This window comes from Drosophila suzukii, chromosome X (assembly GCF_043229965.1).
Source record: "Drosophila suzukii chromosome X, CBGP_Dsuzu_IsoJpt1.0, whole genome shotgun sequence".
Classification (NCBI taxonomy): domain Eukaryota; kingdom Metazoa; phylum Arthropoda; class Insecta; order Diptera; family Drosophilidae; genus Drosophila; species Drosophila suzukii.
The window spans coordinates 21,899,864-21,921,450 of record NC_092084.1 but is presented as its reverse complement, the minus strand read 5'-3'; the positions used below and the strand labels follow the sequence as shown (position 1 = coordinate 21,921,450).

Genomic DNA, 21,587 nt, shown 5'->3' with positions numbered 1-21,587 from the left:
CCTGCTGCGACGCCAGCTTCATGTGTTGCTTCTCCTGCTTCACCTGCTTGGCCGCCCAGTGGGTGGGGGTGGGAGGTGGGCGTCAGTGGGTGGAGGTCGCTTTTCCGTTAGCTGTTGCTTTTCCAGCACACTGTTGCTCTCGCTTAGACGTCTGTTTCTTTTTTGTTTTGTGGTGGGGAGGGGGGTTTTTCGGGGGGTTTTCGGGGTGGATTGCTCTTGGTCCCGTTAAGCAGCAACTAATTTTTGTTAATCACACCTTAATGACATGAACTTGACACCATTCCATTGCCGATGCCTCGATTTCCATAAATTAGGCAACCAAATAGACAACGTGATGCGGTTTAATGCACAGTAAACAAATCAACTACTTTACAGTTGGTATTAAATATGATATGTAACGGTTTAATATTATATTCTTACACAGAAAATAAAATATTTAAGATTTTACATGGCCAACAAAAATGTTTAGTATTAGGACTTATAATATTCCAATGAAAATATTTGGATAGTGATTTTATGAAAAGCAATAATATTTTCAATGATATTAAATATGGGTATTTGATTACTTTTTATGTGATATTATAATACGAATATTAAAATATTTATTATACCATTTATATTGCATCTCAAAAGCAAACCAATGCCTTAATAAAAAACCTTTTTATATAGAAAATCCTAGTCTTAGCATTTCAAAATTCTAAACCATTTTGAACTCAAATATTTTTTTTTCAGTGTGTGTCTGTTTGAGCGACACTTAATTACAATGTGCCAGCTTAAGGGCAACTACACAAACAACGGCAAATATAAAGTGCAGCCCACAGCAAATGCACACACACACACCAAAAACACACACACCCATCCCAACGCGCACACATACTAATGCATGCACGCATTGATTTTAATGAGTTGCCAGCCGACAAAAAGAACCAAATCGTTTTGACAGCCCCGCGAATAAATCAACATTTTGAGGCACCTTTTTTCTGATTTATGACCGCACATTAAGGAGAATTTGTGAAAAATGACTGGCACTTAATAGACTTGTTCAAACTAAATAGTTTTGCAAGCACTTACTATTAATTACGTGGTGCTTGACTCATTATTTTCGTTTTAATTGCTTTTGGGTAATAAATGTGAATATAATTCGCAAGTTTTCAATATTATTTTGGAATATTATCTATCACTCAAAGTTTTATATTGAAAAAAAAACAGTTTACATTTTTGAATTATTAAAGCTATTTTTGATCGAGTTATAACATGGTTTATCCCTAAAAATTAACAAGTTGGTACAACATTTATCATGAGTTAGAAGCATCCTGAATATTTCCCACGTGGATATGTTCTATACCTGGATAAGTGAGCAATATGGATTGACCTACTCCCAGATGAGATGCATCATCATTAGGAGCGTGATTAGCAGAAACAGCAGGGTTCCCATTCTACTGCCCTCCATTGTGGTGGCTCCATCATTCGCATATTCATCGAAATAGTTGCCGTATATGGCGAAGGTCATTAGCTGGCTATGAGGTTGTCGCAGTTCCATCTTAATCTGGGTGAGGTTATCCAATTCCTCCATGGACCAGGCTAATTGAGAGGGTTGCAGGGCATACAGATGTGAGGAACTGAGTGTGCTGGGCGTAATGAGACTTCGAGGTCTGCGGACAAACTCCCCCAGGATCTGCAATTCGGTGAAGACCACTTGATTCTCCGCCAGAAGTCCCGTTTCCCGCTGCTCTTCGCTGATTAGACCGCAACTTTCCACATCGGAACTGCTACAGGTGAACAGACCACATAGCCGGATGGCACTGTACTGCTCCTCCTCGTATCGCCTTACGCCCACCCAAACCCCCAAACGGTAGCTGTATCCCGGTTTTGTTCCCACTGGCGACCAACTGATCCTGAACTCACAGCACAAATCCTCCTGGCAGATCCTCTTCTCCACGGAACTTCCCTTAATCATGGGCAGCTCCCAGGTGGTAAACTTCTTTAGTTCTGGTTGCTGCAGTAGTTTTAGTTTGATAGGAGTAGGGTCTTCCGTTTCCAAAATCTCATCCGAATCATCCATGTCCTGCTCGGGATTTAGGGGAACCTTAGCCAGGAGCAACCTCCTTTGACCCACCGTCTCCTCCGTCATCATAAGTCGAGCCAAAGCGCCTTGTTGACCCGCATAAATGCCACTGCCACTTATTCCACCCTGGGGAAAAGATCCTCCGGAAGCCAGGAGATTCACCCGGTTGGACCAGGCCCAACCCTGTTGGAACTGGGAGGCTGCAAAGATAATTTATAAATCAGTTATTACAGTCAAAATATATACTTCAATAAGGAAAAATAAAAGGAAAATCTTCTTTTTATATAGACAAGTTGGGTTTTTTGATTCTACTAAAGATGGTTTTTTTAAAGTATAAGGATATTGTTACGACTTATCCTTTTTGTTTTCAAGAAATAATTATAAATTAATTCCCTTTCCATATTCCCCTGTAAACACTAATCACCAGTGAGAAAAGGCAGCTCCGAGTTGAACATTTTGGTGACGATCACATTCCGAATGCCCAATCCCTCCACCAAATCCTGAGCCGGGGTATAGAACAGCATATCGAAGCAGATGAAATGACCAAAGGTAGCATTGAAGTCGGTTTGAAAGGTGGCTAGTTCCGGTTCTTCAGTTCGGTCGGTCGACGGTTCCAGGTAAAGATTCCACTTTCTGTAGCGCGAGATTACAGCTCCTTGTCGATCGAAGACTACATTGGTGTTATGAACCACATAGCCAAGATTGGTACAGCTAATATCCGAAGGACAATTCTCTGGAGCTCGTTCCTTGACATTGACTACCAGATAGGTGCTGTGTTCTCTGGCCGCACAGGCCAGTTTTCGCAGAAAAGGAGCTATTTCCAGATCATCATCAGGCTGTTCTTCACATAAACTTAGTTTTGTAGATTCCGGCACCGCCGTCAAGGTGACCACACTATTTAAGGCGGCCTCCGGAAAGACGATAATATCCGTAGTGCCATTGGCCGAGGCTATGAGCTCCAGATAACCAGCCAGATTCGTCTCCAGCAGTTGTTGCGAAGAACCACCCATTATCTCTGGTCGAAATTCCGCCACACCAGCTGTATAAAATCCATCTGATCCATCATTAGCCAGAACCACAGTTACCAAGAAAAAACCACTGAGGATCCACAAGAATCGAAGCTGGAATCCAGCCATGGTGTTTATATTTCAACGATCGCCAGCCGACTAATCCCAACCGGTTTTCCACCTTTCGTTGAAGCTATAAGTTTGTGCATACATATATAAAAATATTTTCCACTCTATATCTGGCTTCGCCGTCGTCTGATTTTTTGTTGTTTACTGTCTGTAAAGATGGTCTATCTAATCGGTTTAATCGGTAATCAGCTGATTTGTGCGTGCCCTAGTTGGTTGGTTTATTGGTTGAGTAAAGTCGAATTTTGGGCATTCGCTGAAAAAACTACAAGTTCTGAAGATATCGCTAACATTGTAATAACTAACAATAGATTTAACTAAGAATATCATACATCTTTTATAAAATTCCACAGATTTCAAAAGACATTTAGAGTTCTTGAGCTCTTTTTATATTTTTGGATTCTTATAACCACAGGCCAGCTGCTCCTCGGCAGTTCCAACACCAAAAGTGCAATCATTATAATAGTAGTTGCCATAAATGGCAAAGGTCAAAAGGTGACTGACCTCCTGGGATTCCCTTAAAGCAAATCGCACCTGATGGCTATAAAAAGTAGAGAGAAAACCATTAGTTAAATAATATATTATACAGATCTTTAGACTCACCTCTCTTCAGAGGGCTGTTGTTGGGCCCATTCAAATTGTTTGGGTTCCAGTGGCAGAAGATTATCGAGCAGGGTGTCGGGAAAGAATAGAAACTCCCGTGAGTGCGGAAAGGTGACCCTAATCTCTAGGTGGGTGAAGGTCACCGCAGGCTTCTGAAGGTCAGGCAGCAGCTGACCACAATCATCTATTGAATCCCCGGAACAGGTGAACAAACCGCAATTTCGAATATAGTTGACATCTAGGCGCTTCTGATTACGCCAGCCATCGAAGATACCCACGCGATAGCTATAGTAACTTGAGTTCCCAGCATTCTTTTTCGAGGATCTCCAGGCCACATCGAAATGACAACAGAAGCCACCATGACATAGAATCTTGCTGAGATTACCACTCTTTCCAGCCTCAATTTGCAGCTCCTCGCTGGTGAAATTCTCCAGATAGTCACGCTTTATGTTGAAACTTGAACTGGTGGCCACCTGTCGGTTGAGATCCCTCTTTATACGTCTTTTGCCTTTGTACTTGGGCACCCGGGCCACATATATAGCTCTTTCTCCAGAGCCCTGACGCATCACACTCCTCAAAGTGCCACTGCGTCCTTGGTAAATCCCCGAACCACTATTTCCCACGGTGGGATCACTTGCTCCAGCAGCCAGAAGATTCACATCGTTGGCATAGGACCAGCCCAATTGGATCTGAACAGCTAATGAGAAAAAACACATTAATTATGAAATAATAATAACTATTCATCAGATTATAGACCAAATCCTATAATTAACATTTGATTACAAGCAAACTTTGGCTATGACTACTATTATAATTATTTTTGTCTGACCAAAGTTCGTTTAGATATAATCCGTTGTATATTAAAAGCATCAATAAAACTTAAATTATGTCTTGTATGCAAGTGACTATTAATTGTCATTATTAAATTTCCCAGAGATTGTGGTTTAAATATTCAAAGAGCAGATAATAAGCATTAACCACTTGACCATCGTACGCCGAACATTCCGCATGGAGGGCTCTTAATCTCAAGGACGTGTGAGAGCCATCAATTAGCAACCACTCGACCCAGTTAATGGACCTATGTCAATGGACTGACCCACTTTTCACCCCTGTGTTCATCTCATTCAGACTTACCTGTAAGGAAGGGCAGTTGGGAGAACCACATGGCCGGGTAGACAAAGTCTGTGACTCCCTGATCCACCAGCTGATGGGCTGGGGTATAGAATAGGATATCGAAGCAGATGAAGTGACCGAAGGTGACCCCAAAGTCCGTCTCAAAGGTGCTCAGTTCTGGAAGGTAAGTGCTGTTCTTGGGTTCACCATAGAGGTGAACCTTTCGGTATCTGGACACCACTACTCCTTGACGATCGAAGACCACGTTGGTATTGAACACATTCAAGCCATCCGCAGCACAGGGTCTCGTATCCTCGGGAACATCCTGGCACTTTTGCTTCTCGGTAAGATTGATCACAATATATTTGCTGGCATTGCGGGCCGCACAGGATAGGGTCACCAGATAATCCTCGAAGTGGCTTTCATTAAGATTACTCAAACAGGGATTTATCCGATCCTCGGGATTGGGCACAAAGGTCGTTGGACCCATATCGTTGAGGGTGCTCTCCGGAAACACAATAATGTCCGTCGAGCTGGCATTCTTCGAGTGAATGATCTCCACATAGGCCTTTAGATTATCGGACAATAAGTTCGACGGTTTAAACTCCACCACACCAGCCGTATAGTATTCTCTCCTCGAAAGTGAAGCCTAAAATTCCATTAGAAAATTGAGTTATTCTGTTTTCTTAGATCCAGATATAAAACACCCACCTGCTGACTCCAACCCAACATTAACCCTAGGGTTAAGCAATGTAGGCAGAACGCCCAATAATTCTTCGCCATGTTCTTTGCCAAGTTAGATATTGGCTAGTGACTTGGCAAGACCAAACTTTGCAGATTTTATAGCATTCCTAGAAGGAGATGGGTTAATCTTATCTGCTGAAAAACATGTCAAAAACAATTTCTGTCTGGACTGTTTCGATTCAGTGGTCTCATTCCTAAACAACTTCCACTAGCTAAGGAGACAAAAATAAATGCCATGTTCTTATTTATGATTTGACTAAAGTCCATAAATCGGTAAGCAAAAAAACTAACTAGTTTGTCAATACCATGCCTAAAGTGTTCAAACTGCAAACCAATTCGATTTCTTACAACGATCCAACTTGTACACTTCTCCAACCCTCTATATTAAAGATAGAATAATAGACTATTACACAAAGAACATTTCTGTATCATTAAGCCAACAATAGTGATGTTTGATATACGCCACTCTTCTTCTTAATGATCGATATATCATTTAAATGGACTGTTTCTATCAACTAGGTGACCCCGCCTATCACCGATCACACGTGACATTTTGATGGCTGATAGAGAAAACTACAAATAGTTATAAATAGAAAACTTGTTAGTCGTTTCTATGGAAAAAATATAGAGATTTTCAGTAAAGCAAACTTTTAGGCAGTCTAGTAAAAATATTAACACAAATTGTATATGCTCAAAATTTATTCAATCACTAATATGTGATAATTATAAGGACCAAACATAGGATGGTACCTCCAGGAACTCAAACATCCTTTGGACCCATAAGGACGATTAAAGGACATTCTGCCTTTTTGAAGGGTCCAGCAGGCTTTTAATATGTTCATTAATATCAAAATTGTAGTACGGACAATAAGTCGAATTTTCGGCAAACTTTTCAATTTTTTTCTTATTTGTTTGCTTTAGTGCTGTTTTAAGATGAGATTTTTGGTTTAAATAAAATTCTAAGCATTTTTGGAGTTTCTGATGGGGAATAATGCTATCCAGCTCCTCGATACGATCTGAGATTTGTTGCTCCAAAATCAAACGTTCAATATTGTAAGATTCAAAGTTAAATCGTATTTGGAACTTCTCCGTTAGATCGGTATTATTATTTTTCACCACCGCTCGAATTTTTGAGATCCAGTTGAGAAACTCAGTGTTATCCTTCCAGGAACCATTGAAATTCTCCAGATAACTCTTTAGAACTTTCGTTACTTCTTCGTTAATATCGTCCAACGAATCCTGATGAATATATTACAATTTTTCTGGTTTTTAAAATTAAAATAAAATGGTACTTTCCGAAGTTCCTTGAGCGATAAAAAAGCCCAACACAAAGAGGCTCCATATCCAAGACATTTTTCTTCAATTTGAAGAGTTGCAAGGTCTTGCGAAAAGATAACTGACGATTCTAGGCCAGTTACAATGGCTTTTTATATAAAGGCAGCTAATACCAACTTGGTATGTCTTAATTAAGATAAGACTTACTAGTGAAATTCTCTAAATCTTTATGATAAAGCTTTTCATTTAAGTGCTATACAGAATTTATTTAATTAACTTTACTTTCTCTTAATTGTTATCTATATAATTATTTTTTATAGCCAAGAGCTTTGAAAATGATATGTATTTAAGCAAGAGAGCGACGCGTGTCTTTGCTGGTATTTTGCAAAATATATTGCATCCCAAAAGGCACTGTTTATAATAACCTTCCTGAAAATCTTCCGATTAATGTTAAATAATTTACAAGTCAAAAGTATGTTATCTTGTATTTTATTTATATAAATACTGGTAGTATCGAGCAATAGGTGTATTAAAAAAAAAGGAACCCAATATGTGGGTCTAAAGATAGTTGTATATTATCCATCATAACTCTTGTCGTTTGGATATACATTTTGATCTTAGGCCCTAGTCCAGGCGGTAACCAGGATAACCAGCGGCATTATCAGCCATCCCCCAAGGGTTGTTAGCCTATTGGATCCGCTCTTGTATCCACAGGCCAGTTGCTCCTCCTCAGTGCCAACTCCAAAAGTGCACACATTGTCGTAATAATTGCCATAGATGGCAAAGGTCAACAAGTTGCTCAGCTCCTGGTTTTCCTTGAGGGCAAAGCGAACTTCGTGCACATAGCTAAGGATCATAGAAACATAAACATATATAAAAAATCCTCGTTATATAGCGTATTTTTATGGTATCTTACCTATCTTCAGTGGGCTTCTGCTGCGACCAATCAAACTGATTGGGTTCCAAAGGCAGCAGATTATCTTGCAGGGTGTCGGGAAACAGAAGGAACTCTCGGGACTCTGGATAGGTGACCCCGATCTCCAGACGGGTGAAGTTCACACGTGACTGCTGCAGCTCTCCCTCAATGGGCAGTAGCTTGCCACAATCATCGATGGAGTCCCCAGAGCAGGTGAACAGTCCACAATTACGAATGTAATTGGCATCAACCTGCTGTTCATTACGCCAGCCATCGTAGGTTCCCAACCGATAGCTATAGTAGCTACCATTCTCCACAGCAGTTCCCAAGGATCTCCATGCTATATCGAAATTACAGCAAAAGCTGCCATGGCAGATAGTTCGATTGATAGCACCACTAGTTCCCTCGCCGAACTGAATTAGCTCAGATTCATAGTTCTGCACATAGTCTCGCTTCATGTAGAAACTCGTGGTCGAGGCCACCTGGCGGGAATTTATCTCTGGCGTACTCCTCCTCACGCGTTTTTGAACAGATCTACTGCGAGTATACTTGGGTACCTGTGCCACATAGATGGCCCTCTCACCGGAATCCTGCCTCATAACACTGGTCAAAGTGCCAGAACGTCCATGATAAATACCCGAACCACTATTTCCAATCGAGGGACGGCTGGCACCAGAGGCCAAAAGGTTCACATCGTTGGAATAGGCCCAACCTTGTTGGGTCTGAACAGCTATTAAAAAAAAGGTAGAACAAATAGTATGAGTCAATAATTTTCAAAGCTAAAGAACACTATCGTAGCAGAATTAAATACTATCCTGAAGAATTCGCGTTCTTATACTGTTAATTGAATTGTTCTTTAAATTCTCCGACTGACTGCTGGATTATCCCCAATAGTAGTATTTACTTTATCACTTACTCATGCAGGTCTTTACGATGTCATACCGGAGATAAGCCCCATTTTATAATTACAAGCCGTAGCTTTGCTGCCTAATTGCCAACCATTAACGACTTTGTAGTTATTACAACCTTTGCTTCACGTGGAGTGCCTGATTATTTTCTGCCTGTGCATAATCGGTTCAAGGCACTTCATCTCGAGAGGTTGCGAGAACCATCAATTAGCAATCGACTGGATCCCCGATAAGAGACACATGTCAATGAACTAGCCCTCGCTTTCTTTATCGACCATGTCTGTGTACAAATGACTTACCTGTAAGGAAGGGCAGTTGGGAGAACCACATGGCCGGGTAGACAAAGTCCGTGATACCCTGCTCCTCGATGAGCTGATGGGCTGGCGTGTAGAACAGGATATCGAAGCAGATGAAGTGACCGAAGGTGACCCCGAAGTCCGTCTCGAAGGTGCTCAGTTCCGGCAAATAGGTGTTGTTCTTGGCCTCACCGTAGAGGTGAACCTTTCGGTATCTGGAGACCACCACTCCCTCACGATCGAAGACCACGTTGGTATTAAAGACATTCAATCCGTTGGACGCACAAGGTCTGGTATCCTCCGGAACATCCTCGCACTTTTGCTTTTCGGTGAGATTGATCACGATGTATTTGCTGGCATTGCGGGCCGCACAGGATAGGGTCACCAGAAATTCCTCGTACACGGTGAAATTGGCATCACTCAGGCAGGGATTTATCTGATCCTCGGGATTGGGCACAAAGGTCGTAGAGCCCGCGGAGTTCAGAGTGCTCTCGGGGAACACAATAATATCCGTGGCACTGGCATTCTCAGAGTGTATTATCTCCACATAGCTCTCGAGGGCATCCGACCAGGCCGACAAACTGAGGATCGACTGGCGGAACTCCACCACTCCGGCCGTATAGTAATCCGAATCGGCCAGGGCTGCCTGAAATTTTAGAAGAATACCATCAAATCTAGTCAACTAATTGCCGATTAGAAACCCCACCTGGTGACTCATGCCAGGCATTAGCCCTAGGATTAGGAACACCAAGGTAAGCTGCCACCAATTCTTCGCCATTGCCAAGAGAGTCTCAGAATTGCTAATGACTGGCACAGCCTCAGGCATTGAGGCTTTTATAGGGGCCCATAGGAGTGGCAATCATGTACCGAGAACTACTTAATCTTATCTGTGGGTCTGGTCTGCGAACACGAAATGGTTCGCTCTTTCCAGTGTTGCCAATATTTAAAATGCTATCTTAACAAGAAATTATAATGTTTAAATGGTACAAATTTAGCTTTAATTTAAAAAAAAGTATTCAACTAAGTTACCAGCTTCATAGGTAGAGTAAAAATGCTTTAGTTTCCTTTAAAAATATCAAAATCAATGCTTTCGTTTCCTTTACGGAAATCTAATAAAGAATTATAATCAGAGGTGGTTGTTTAATAAATACAACACAACAAAATAACCAAAATTAAGAGAAGACTTGTTGTTTAACCAAAAAAATTAATATTGACTGTATATCATTTTGTTAAACCTTTTTATTTGTTAAAATAATAACATTTGATAAGAAAAACGGGTGGCAAAATCGCAATTTTTAGAGTAAAACAAAAAATATACTGATAATACTGGAGTTTTAAGGCGATTTTTATCAAATAAATGGTCAGAAAAGTCCATTTTGCCATCACTAGATTGGCTAAATCGCTGATTTCTTGTAGTCTCTGTGTGTTATTCTGGTTTCAGCGCTATTCTGGGAGTCATGTCCGCGAACCGTGAGCATGATTAGTGGGTTCGCTGCGTTGTACATTGGACTGGCTGCGCTTGGGCCAACTATTTCTTCGCCAGCCTTATCGCCGCACCCCAGACTATCCAGGTCGGATGTTCCGATGGTCCCTCTTCGACTGTACCTTACCATATAGTATACTTCTTTATCACTGCCCTGCAAATAAATCGATTGATTTCTCTCGATTCTTACTACAACATTGATTTTTATTTGCGCTTATTAAATGTTTACCATCCATTACCACAATTGGTGAAATAAATCAGAGCTCGGCAGCCAGTGTTCGTAATTAGTATACATATCTAGGCTTTTCTTTGATTTCCTTGATTTTCTTTTATCTTTATTGCATAGGCAGGTTTCCTATATCAGGGAGGTATTATAATATTTATTATTCAAACGTGTTGGTCATAAATGTTTCGATTAAATGCGCTGATTGGGAGCTCTTTATTTCGGTAGTTTCGATGTTAAAGTACTTTGATTATATCCGAAACTATTTCTATATATCCACTTTTATCGATGATATAATGTACATTTCCATTGACATTTTTCACTTTATCTCGAGACATCAGAACTATTACAAAACTATCTAAAATGTTATCTTTACCTGTTCCTATCTTTAAATACCTGTAGCTTTTTTGTCTAATAACACTGGTCGACAAGATAACGAATGTTTTGTTTATTGACTTGGATTTTTATTAATATGCCTTAGACATTTATTTATATTTTATTTGTGTGCTAAAGGACATTATAATTTAAATAAATATCTTAATATTATTCTATAACAATCCATATCCAAGGTATCCTATACAGATTATTATTATAAATTTTTATGTATATGCGTTATACATTTATCTATATTTTATTTGTGTGCTAAAGGACATTATAAATTAAATAGATATCTTAATCTTATTCTATAACAATCCATATCCAAGATATCCTTTGCAGATTGTTATTATAAATTGCACCCAATATCCAAAATGATTTAGATTTTTATTTATATGCCTTACATATTTATTTATATTTTATTTGTGTGTTAAAGGACGTCATAATTTAAACAAATATCTTAACCTTGTTCTACGATACAGATTGCTATTATAAAATGAACCCAATATCGAAAAATACCAAACTACCTACCAAACTACTAAATCACATCCATTCTCCCCCGTATAGTTCACCAAACTTTGCTTACTTTATCTTTACATTTGTGTATTCTTTTCACTGAGTGCTATCCAAAGTTATCCGTCAGCCGAGGAAATAAGTGGCAGACCCCGGACGGATCCATCAACCGGCTAATTCAGGGCGCAATCTGCCCCATAAAGTTCTCAGCCGGCACTTGACTGGGCTTTAAGTCGACATCATTGCCCCACTTCGAGCATTATCGGGTTTTTTTTGCACTTCTTGTGTTTCTCTTCAGTGTTTTTTGTTGTATATGTACATTTTTATTCGTATACATATATGTATATATATTCTTCGGGCAAAGATAATCCTTTCCGCAGATCCCAAACGTGCAGTCATCTCGGGACTTAATGCATTTCCATACGCTCCACTGCAGACTCAGGGCCCCCGAAAAAAGCGTTCGTCTTCGGGTTGTGGATGCAACATAAATTCAGGCGAACACCCCTGACAAAGTCTACTCCACTCGAGCAGCCTCGCAATCCTTTCCGCTCCTTTCCTTGTCCTTTTTTCCGCTGGCCCACTTTGCTCCACTTACTCCTCGTCCTGGCAAATTGATTTGCGGCAAGGAAAGTACGCAAAAAAAAAACTGAAAAACCAGGCTGTGGGGAGAGAGAAAAAATAAAATTAAAAAATAATGTTTGAAAATTTCTTGGTCATATATTTTAAATACGAAAATTTACCCAAGGGAGTCGAACCGTGCACACACACATTCGTGCACGCACAGACCTGTTACCTGCTCATTTTATGCGCAAAAAGAAACGAACGGTAAAACACGTTAAAAGCTAAGACGAGGTCCCAACAACAACAACCAAAGCAACAAAAGCGAACGAAGGAGAATGGGAAGAAAGGAGCACAAAAGCACCAAAAGGTAAAAAGAAGAATCGCATCTTAAGAACGGGATAACCGAATACTCTGCTAAAAAGAAATTACATCTTAAAACCATATGTAATACCAAGGTTAGTGATAATAAAATCAATATTATTATAATATAAAATATAAATACGTACTCTATCACATACTTTTTGAACCAATTTTAATAAAATTTTGACCGTTTGTCTTTTTGGTCCAGTAAATTTAACGAATCCAAGGAACTTTTCCATAATAATAAAACACTGTAAACATTATTGTAGATAATAAACCAATTAATTTATACCTATACCACATCCAACTGATTTGATATAAAGTTTACAATACATCATAACCCATAGGTTAATCGTTCAAATTCTTGACCCAATCACAAACGAAAGTGGCCTCAGCAACAAAGGCACAGACACAGATTGGTAAACTGTGCTTATAAAAGATATTTGATAACTGAATTTTTATCAGTCAAATGCAATGATACATTTCGATAAGAGATTGACTGATAAAACATCTGTTTAACAAAGAACACCTATTTGAACGAGGTTGTTTTGAAAAAATGTTTACAAAAACATCACAAAGTGAGTGAAAAATTGGGGCAACCCCTCGAAGAAGGTAAATCGGAGGCAACTTCATTTAGTTTTTACTTATGTGCGCATATGTATGTTTTTCAGGGGGTGGTTATGGGTGGCCTTGCATGTGTGCTTGTGGGCGGGCGGCATTCGTTGCTACTTATGTTTAAGCTTCGTATTTAAGCTTTTTGCACGATTTCCTCTAACAAATGGATTTTCACTTGTTGCCCAGCCAGACGAACGAAGCCATCACAAAGAACCACACACAGAAATATGGGTCTATACACTGAGAAAAATGTGGCGAAACAGAACTTTTTTTAATTTTGGACCTGGATATAATACGGATTTTGACTAAAATCTGATTGCTTTTTTTCCGCTTTAAAAATCAATGTTTTGGGTGCCAAAATGCAAATAAAAGTCAAAATGAGGAATGCCTTACCTCGTTAAACTCGTAGTTTAATTTCCAATCCATTGGCATTCAAGCCTGAAAAATTTATTTTTTGCCCTTTTTCGCTAAAAAAAAATTATGATAAAAAATGCGAAAATTGGTCAAAAAATTAATTTTCCAGGAAGTGAAAGAAATCGTTAGCTTAGGTTGCTGGCTGCTCAAAACAGTCGGTCATTTAGCTGTACGCCTTGATTTGGCGAAACTAGAATCGAAAAACCGCTGAAAAAGAGAATTTTTGGCTAAAATCTGAATACCGGATTTTAGGCCATAAAGAATAAGTGTTTTAGCTGTCAAAATGCGAAAAATTGGCGCAATGAGAAATGTCATACCTCTTTAAGCTCGTTCTTTAAATTCCAAGCCGATGGCAGTCAAACCTGAAAAGTTTTTATTTTTGCCGTTTTTGGCAAAAAATCATGAATCACCCCCTTATAAAAATGCGAAAATTGGTCAAAAAATAAATTTTCCTTACGTGATCGTTAGCACAAGAAGCAAGCTGCACAAAACAGTCTTTCTTTTAGCTATACGCCTTGATTTGGATAAACTTCGATTGAAAAACCGCATCAAACTAACATCTTATTCCTATTCGCGATTAAAAATCCGTGGTTAGGGTGCCATATTTAAAAAAAGGGCATAGTGAGGGATGTCATACCTCTTTGAGCTCGAAGTTTAATTTCCAATCCATTGACATAGAAACCTTCAACGATAATTCTAATTATTTAAAATAATCTTTTATAGGCCACTGTTTCGAATATTGTTTCAAATAGCACCCCATTTTCTCCTTGTGTTCACGTGTGTGTGCTATTCTTATGGCCTTGTTGTCAGGCTCGTTTTTTAGATCTCCTTCCTGGATTCCTTTCTCTTTTTCTCGTTTGCCTCGGCTAACAAATAATTTAATTTCTTGGGTCGTCTTTTATACTGATGTATATTCCTTGCTCCCTTTTCTAGGCATTTTGGTCTCGTCCTGGGCATTATTTTCTGCGGATAATCGGGCCAGGACTCTGCTCGACTGCCATTTATCGATGACTTGGAATCTCAATCTCTCAATCATTGATTAGTCAGGCCACAAAATCATACATATATGTATATGCATGAGTATATATGGAAAGTTGGCCTCGGGACCTGGAGGCAGATTTTTGTCTGCTTGATTAATTGCAATTTTGTTGTGCCCTGAGCCGGGCAATTTGTTAGCCGGAAAGGAGAATGGAACCAGGAACCAGGAGCCATAACCCTGCGTATATGCGTATGCTAACTAAAAAGTATTATTAATGATACCCAAAAACGGCCAAAAACGGCACTTCTCAGTAGTCAGTTTGCCTGCATTTGACATCGCTCATACGACGCGTTGTCTGAGATTTATGCCAGGCACAGGATTCGCCGAAAAGTGCCCCAAAAAGGGTGTGAAGTGGGTCAGTGGCTTGCAAACTGACTGGCTGATTAATAACAAACGCTTAAATCCGGCAAACACAACACAAAATACACAACACACACAACACACCAGACCAGCCACAAAAACCAGTGACGAATTATTACGCATACGCACTCGGAAAATGAACTGTATCCACAAGGGTGGGTGGAAAAGCGGGCGGAAAAGTGTGTGGAAAAGCTTGAGAAATGTGTTTACATGTGTGCGATTAGCCGCTTGCTGTGGCAACATAAAATCACCAAGGACAAAGTGGAATTGCAGCGGAATCGAAGTAATGTTGTGGCAAAGTGTACTTTAAATGTTACCAAATATTTACCAGCTGAAACAAAATTCTAGGGGAATTGCAGTAAAATTACAATTTAAATAAAATGTAGTTAAGGAAAAACTTCAGCAAATTGTATGTGATTTAAATTAAAGTAAACTGAAATAATTGAGATATTTTAGCAAACGCGAATCGAATACAATCGAACTAAAATTGTTGCTAATTAATTGTAAATCATATTAGTTTTAAATTTATGTAAAACCTTTATACACAATTTAAGGTCATTATATTAAGAAAGCGATATATCTTTCAATAAAATAAAAGTATCTTTAAAATTGCATTGCTAAGAAAATAAAATTCTTAAGATGTGACCGAGTGTAGTATTTATTTTTTAAAAGTCCTTTTAGCTTAAATATGAAAGAAAATGTAAATAATTCTTCTGAAAACGCAGGGGTAGTCCATAACCTTCTAATTTTTTGTTTCATTGGGCTACCAAAATGCTATGTCTTTCCGTGCTTCGACTTCTCAAGAACTCGCGATTTTCAACATTCTTCTTCACAGCCGTGAATTCTTCAGTGGAGTGCTAAAATTGGTTATTCTCCGGCGAGTAAAATTAAAGTCTCAATATAAATGTAATTTTTTTAAAAGATATATATAATCTTTTGAATAACTGTTATTGCTTAAAAAATGAAGTAAAATTGGTTTCTATAACAGTTATTTCTGACTAATAAATTAAAGTCAATTAAATAACTGTTGACCTTTTTTTTAAAAGCTATAACTGGTGGCGTCTCTGTTCTTAAGTGATTAAAATAACTTATAGGATATTCAACGGTAAGCTAAGTGTGATTAAAACGCTTTGATAAAAGTAACTTTATTTTTGTTATTTACAGAAACGACATTCCTAAGCACTTAATCAAATCTTGCATTATGTTATTCAACCAAACGCATTTGTCAAATTTAGGCAGAAGTTCAGTGTTATTGAGCTGTTATGTTAATCCTTTGTATCGGGAAACTGTCACTGGATTTTCCTGACCCTCTAACCCATAACACTACCTCCCCCCCCCCTAAAATCCCTACCCTGTAGGTTATTGCTGGCCATGTCAGGCCTCTGATTTATAGTCTTGTATGTGTGTGCGGCACGACCTCCCACCACCTGACTTGGTTTAATAGCCTTAAACGCGCCGGCTAATAAGTTTTCCCAGCCGAGAATGGCATACTGCACTACTCGCACATCCGCAAAAGCCAATGACTTGCCGTTTGCCTTTTGCTCTTCGAGATTTATTGACATATAAATTTAATGCCGGCCATCCCCAGCCTCCAATCCCTCCAGTCCCTCCAGTCCACCAGTCCTACAATCCAGCGATCCCATCTCCACCGACCTATACCACCTCACAACAAAGTTAGGAGCAGTTGATTGAATGCGCTTTACTGCCTGGATTTCCGTTAGTAAATTGAAAAAGCTCTGGGGGAAAAAAGACGTACGCAAAAAAAAGAACAGAAAAGAAGACGACTTAAATTGAAACTGAATCCTTTTGGCAGGACAACACCTCGGCGGCAATATATTCTATTTGTCGGATTAGGATTTGGTGTAAAGCGGGATTCAATTTGTGATAATTGGAAGTCCCGAATCGATTGGGCACAGCAAATGGCTTAATTGGGTTAGCAATTGGGCTAGATCACAAATATACTGCCCAATTTCCTCAGTTCCAATTGCTATCTTGATTACCATGGAAAAAAGTCAAAGGCTTTATAGTAACTAAAAACATCTTAATTAGTTTATATAGGAGGGTATAAATAACCAGAGTTTTTAAATGGCTTAAAAAGGTATCTAAAATAAGGCAATGAAAAAAAATGAGGCAACATATATTGTTGCATACTTTTAGACACCTATATACATAATTTCAGTGGACTCATTTGTCTTTTTTACTTTAATCATTTCAATGATTGTGATTATTTTTATGTTTTAAATATGTAATAAGTTTGTACTTTTTAAGGCAACAAATATTGTTGCATACTTTTAGACACCTTTATACATAATTTAAGTTTGACTCATTTAACTTTTTAATTTTATTCATTTTAATAATCAAGATTCTTTTTATGATTTAAGTCTATTTAAAGTTTGTACTGTTTTTAATCCTTTGAAAATTCGGGAGAGTAAAATTCCCTGCAGCATACTTTTAGGCAGGTCCTCAAAAGTCTTGAAAACACTAGAAAATTGTGTGGCACCCCCCTGAGAATTTTGCTTTTTCATCTGGCTGCATCGACTTTACCCGTGCACCTTTTTCAATGTCAGCGAAATGCAGCCAGCCAAAAGAAAGTTTGCAATTCCCAACCTTCCCGCGAGAAATTCTCCAACCCCCCCCCCCCCCCCCCCCTTTTCGAGGAAAAGACAGCAATGGGACTTTTCAATAGACAGAATCAAGCGCCATTACTTTGACTGATATCGAAAAGAGGGAGCCCCGGCTGGGCTGCCATGGAATCGAATTGAATGGAATGGAATGTCAGAGCGCCATGCATGAAATGGATGCCCAGGACAGCAAGGTGAATCAGCCAAGGGAGAGGACCCCAAGGGGGAGCCCTTCTCAGCTCACCTGGCGGGATACAAGACCCATAAGTCAGCAGCGGGACGACAGGGACTTGAGATTCAATTCAATTTCTTAGCTCATGAAACGGCGCCAAAGCCGCGACATTTTTCCACCCGCGGTGCTGCAATCGTGACGCAGATCTAAACACGAAAACTTGATTTAATATCTCCCGAATATGGCCAATATACGGATGGATGTTTTATTGCATAGCAGGCCAATGCAATTATTAACAGCGAAATGGATTTATGCAAGGGGCAAAAAATATATATCTCCATGGAAATAATGGATGAAATAAATTTTGGAGTCCTCGTATATATATGTGCTTCATTTCATTTGATTTCAAATAAAGAAAATGCAGCAACCAGTTTGATGGCAATTTGTAGGGATAGATTTATTTTCATATTCTTTTCAAAGCCATTGAAATATATTTTATGGAATGAATATCTGTTTTAATAGAATTTATGTGACTTGGAAAATATTGTTAGTAACTTTTCTACCTTAAATATAAATATATGTCTCATGTTCCAGTGATTAAAATAAGCTTTAATTAAATTTTTGCTTACTTGTTTTTAAATTTTTAAAAATACCTAACCACTTCTTGGCTCATAATTATCTCGAAAACATATGCATATTTTTTGAGCTCAATGAGCAGCCAGTCTTGTGGCCAATTGAACATTACAAGCTGGCAATTACAATCACGAGTTTCGTGCAGCTCTAATTGCCAACATTCTGGAGGGGGGATTCCCCCGTTTTTCTTATTCCAACCTTAGCCAAAATACACCCACCCACCCAGTTCTTGGCCCAGCTTTTCCCGCTTTCCACCGGGTTTTTCCGCCTTCACTTGGCTGCTCCTGTCGTCTGCCAGCGGTTCAATGCAGTTCAGTAAATATTATGCTAAATTGAGATAATTTGTTGGCTGAAATACACACACACACACACACAGTGTACGGCAGTCACACAGACAGGGAGCGTGTCGCCATTTTGGCTCCTGGCGTGTCCTTGCCATGGCTAAAATGGATTTGCATGTAAATTTGTTTTCGCCTTATAGTCGCAAATTTTTTGCTCGATTTTGCACATTCTCTAGATTTCTATCGTAATTGGCGGCTTGTTATAGGCAATACGTGGGTGGTGGCGAGCCAAAGGGAAAGCTGAGGAAAATCGGAGGAAAATCGGTGAAAAACCGTTTGGAAAACTCGTACAAATACACACAGACAGGCTGCAGTTATGCCTTTCTTCCTTTTTTTTGGCCGGAAGTATCAGCGCCAGTTTCCTTGTCGATTGTGTCACTTCTTTATTCAATTTGCAACCTTCGTTTCGTTTTCCCTTATTTGCCTGGAATTTTTTTACGACTTGCAGTTCAAGTGAATATATCTTTTGGATTTAAGTCAGTACTGAGGTTGGTGCGGAAATCAAATTTAAGTTGGAAATTATTTTAATAACATCATATAGAGGTCTCTTAAAATATGAAATAGTTCAGTATGTAGTTTTATGTTCACTAGCTTTTTAGTTAAGTTAACACTAAGTGTAAAACTAAAACTATCCATAGTTTTTTCTGTATAACTGTATAGATAAATACACCCAAAATTGCACTATTCTATCTAAATTCCCCAACTGCATATTTCTTAACAAGTTTGTAAAATCAATTATACTGCTGATTTTTCCGCAGTCATGTTAACTTTGATTTTGACATCTAAACAAAACTTTCATAATCAAAACAAATTTTTAATTGGTTATCTGTCGGGACAACGAAATCCAATCGGAAAGTTTGAAATGGTAAGCTTATTTCAGGAATTAATCGATGGCAATTTTGCTGTACCTGCGTGGTTTGTATAAACTTTATTTGTATAGCATCCGAAAAATATCCGGAAAATCTTGTTGCTTTTTTTTTTGGCGGAAATTACTTGAAGAACATATTTTGAGGGGCATGCCACTGTTATTAAATATTTCTCTCGCTCTCTGCTCGCCCATGTGAATATGTTTTTATGGTAAATATATGCTATATATATTGCGCACTCCTCGAAGAAACAATTCGGGAGCCAAGTATGCCGTGCACTTTGCTCTCGTTCTCATTTATGGCATACTTTCGTAGCAGTTTGTGTATCTGCACGGTGGGGAGATACATTTGCATTCCCAAAGGAAAAGTCAATGACCCAGGCAATGGTGGATACCCATACCAATTCGAATCCCAAAAACCGAAAACCAAAAACGAACCCCAATCATAATAAATCGTATGGCGAAAGACAAGTCGTGTGTGTGAAATAGTCATTAAAAAGGGTCCACAAAAAGGACATGGCCCAGTCACAATGCAATTAATTGTTTTGTTTATCGGTTTATCGGACAGTTCACGCTTGATTTGACCCAAAGGCAAAGCACGAAAATTACTTATACTTTCATAGGAAAACATCCTGGGATTTCTGTGTGCTTTCTCGATGGCTGTGCAATGGAGTGTGCCCAGGATCTAAGGCCCTGATGACACAACTTTCGGCAGCTCGAACAGGAGACCTGTGAAAGCAGGGAATTGTTTCAGGCCGAAGAGGTAGATGCATATTTTAAGGATATTGTGAAAGCTCAAGCTGGTGGCAAGGACTTAGAAAATTAAATAAAATCTGTTTTATATGTTTTCGGGCAAGTTACTTAGGTATTTGATGGCTCCACAGAAATCTCTACGGTTACTTATAGGGACTGCCTAAAAGTATGCATCAATATATTTTGCATTGCATACTTTTAGACTCCATTTTGAGAGGTCTGAACACCCAAGCTATTTTTGTGGAACTGAATATTTTTGTGCAAGTTACTAAGATATTTGATGGCTCCACAGAAACCACTATGGTTTTTAATTCAATTATGGTGTTGCTTAAAAGTATGCATCAACATATTCTGAATTGCATACTTTTAGATACCTCTTATAAGTGATTTAAAAATCCAAGCGATATTTGTGGAACTAAACTAAATTAAACCCGTTTAATATGTTTTTGAGCAATTAATTTAGATATTTGATGGCTCCACAAAAATCTCTAAATTTTTGAAATCACTTATCAGGCTGCCTAAAAGTATGCATCAATATATTTTTGTTGCATCTTTTTAAGTGGCCTGAAAACACATCCGATTTTTGTGGAACTAAAGTTAAATTATGTCCGTTTTATATGTTTTTAGGTAAGTTATTTAGATATTGGATGGCTCCACAGAAATCTCTACGGTTTTTAAATCACTTATACAGCCCTAAAAAAATATGCATCAATATATTTAGCATTGCATACTTTTAGACACTTTTTAGAAGTGATTTCAAAACCCAAACGATTTCTGTGAAACGGAAACCCCCAGTGTCAGCTAAATACTAAACTATTTTAAAAACGCTCGTTACTTGGTTAATAAAGATAACTCAAGAAATAGTTCACAAATGCCATTAACACTTCAATAAAGCGAACTCCGTAAATAGTTAAGATAGCCCATTAACACTTTCCTTTTCGCTTCCAACACCAAATTAGCACTTGCATTTTTGCATTTATTTTATTTTTTTCCTTGGCTCCCACTCAATTGCACTACCGCCGGGTCCTTCGTCCTTGATCCTTGGCCTTTTTGCCGTGTCCTCGAAATATGTCTGCCCTCGGTTTCGCAGACAGAGATTAGCGGAAAGGCAAAATTTCACCGTATCTGCAACCGTATCTGTATCAAAGAATTTGCAACCGACTGGCATTTGCATATATTTTCATTTTGGGGCTGGCCACAGAGCAC

General features: G+C 38.8%; 4 protein-coding genes across 4 annotated transcripts; all 4 read right to left on the bottom strand.

Moving 5' to 3' along the window:
• Positions 1-1,052: 1,052 nt before the first annotated feature.
• On the bottom strand, positions 1,053-3,249 carry LOC108021838 (vanin-like protein 3). Its single transcript, XM_017067484.4, has 2 exons — positions 2,490-3,249; positions 1,053-2,265 (listed from the first exon to the last, which is right to left on the bottom strand). The coding sequence occupies exons 1-2, from the start codon at positions 3,199-3,201 to the stop codon at positions 1,373-1,375; spliced, it is 1,605 nt and encodes a 534-aa protein (XP_016922973.2). The 5' UTR covers positions 3,202-3,249; the 3' UTR covers positions 1,053-1,372.
• Positions 3,250-3,552: 303 nt separating this feature from the next.
• LOC108004576 (vanin-like protein 2) lies at positions 3,553-6,200 on the bottom strand. The gene is made up of 4 exons (XM_017067516.4): positions 5,626-6,200; positions 4,936-5,563; positions 3,802-4,498; positions 3,553-3,739 (listed from the first exon to the last, which is right to left on the bottom strand). The coding sequence occupies exons 1-4, from the start codon at positions 5,695-5,697 to the stop codon at positions 3,586-3,588; spliced, it is 1,551 nt and encodes a 516-aa protein (XP_016923005.2). The 5' UTR covers positions 5,698-6,200; the 3' UTR covers positions 3,553-3,585.
• Positions 6,201-6,339: 139 nt separating this feature from the next.
• Positions 6,340-7,026, bottom strand: LOC108004577 (uncharacterized). The gene is given in 1 exon segment (XM_065867942.2): positions 6,340-7,026. A coding segment is annotated over 1 exon segment (564 nt). The 5' UTR covers positions 7,012-7,026; the 3' UTR covers positions 6,340-6,447.
• Positions 7,027-7,406: 380 nt separating this feature from the next.
• vanin-like lies at positions 7,407-9,909 on the bottom strand. The gene is made up of 4 exons (XM_017067520.4): positions 9,760-9,909; positions 9,057-9,699; positions 7,850-8,579; positions 7,407-7,779 (listed from the first exon to the last, which is right to left on the bottom strand). Exons 1-4 carry the CDS (start codon positions 9,877-9,879, stop codon positions 7,551-7,553), a joined length of 1,722 nt encoding a protein of 573 aa, XP_016923009.3. The 5' UTR covers positions 9,880-9,909; the 3' UTR covers positions 7,407-7,550.
• Between the last annotated feature and the right edge of the window lie 11,678 nt (positions 9,910-21,587).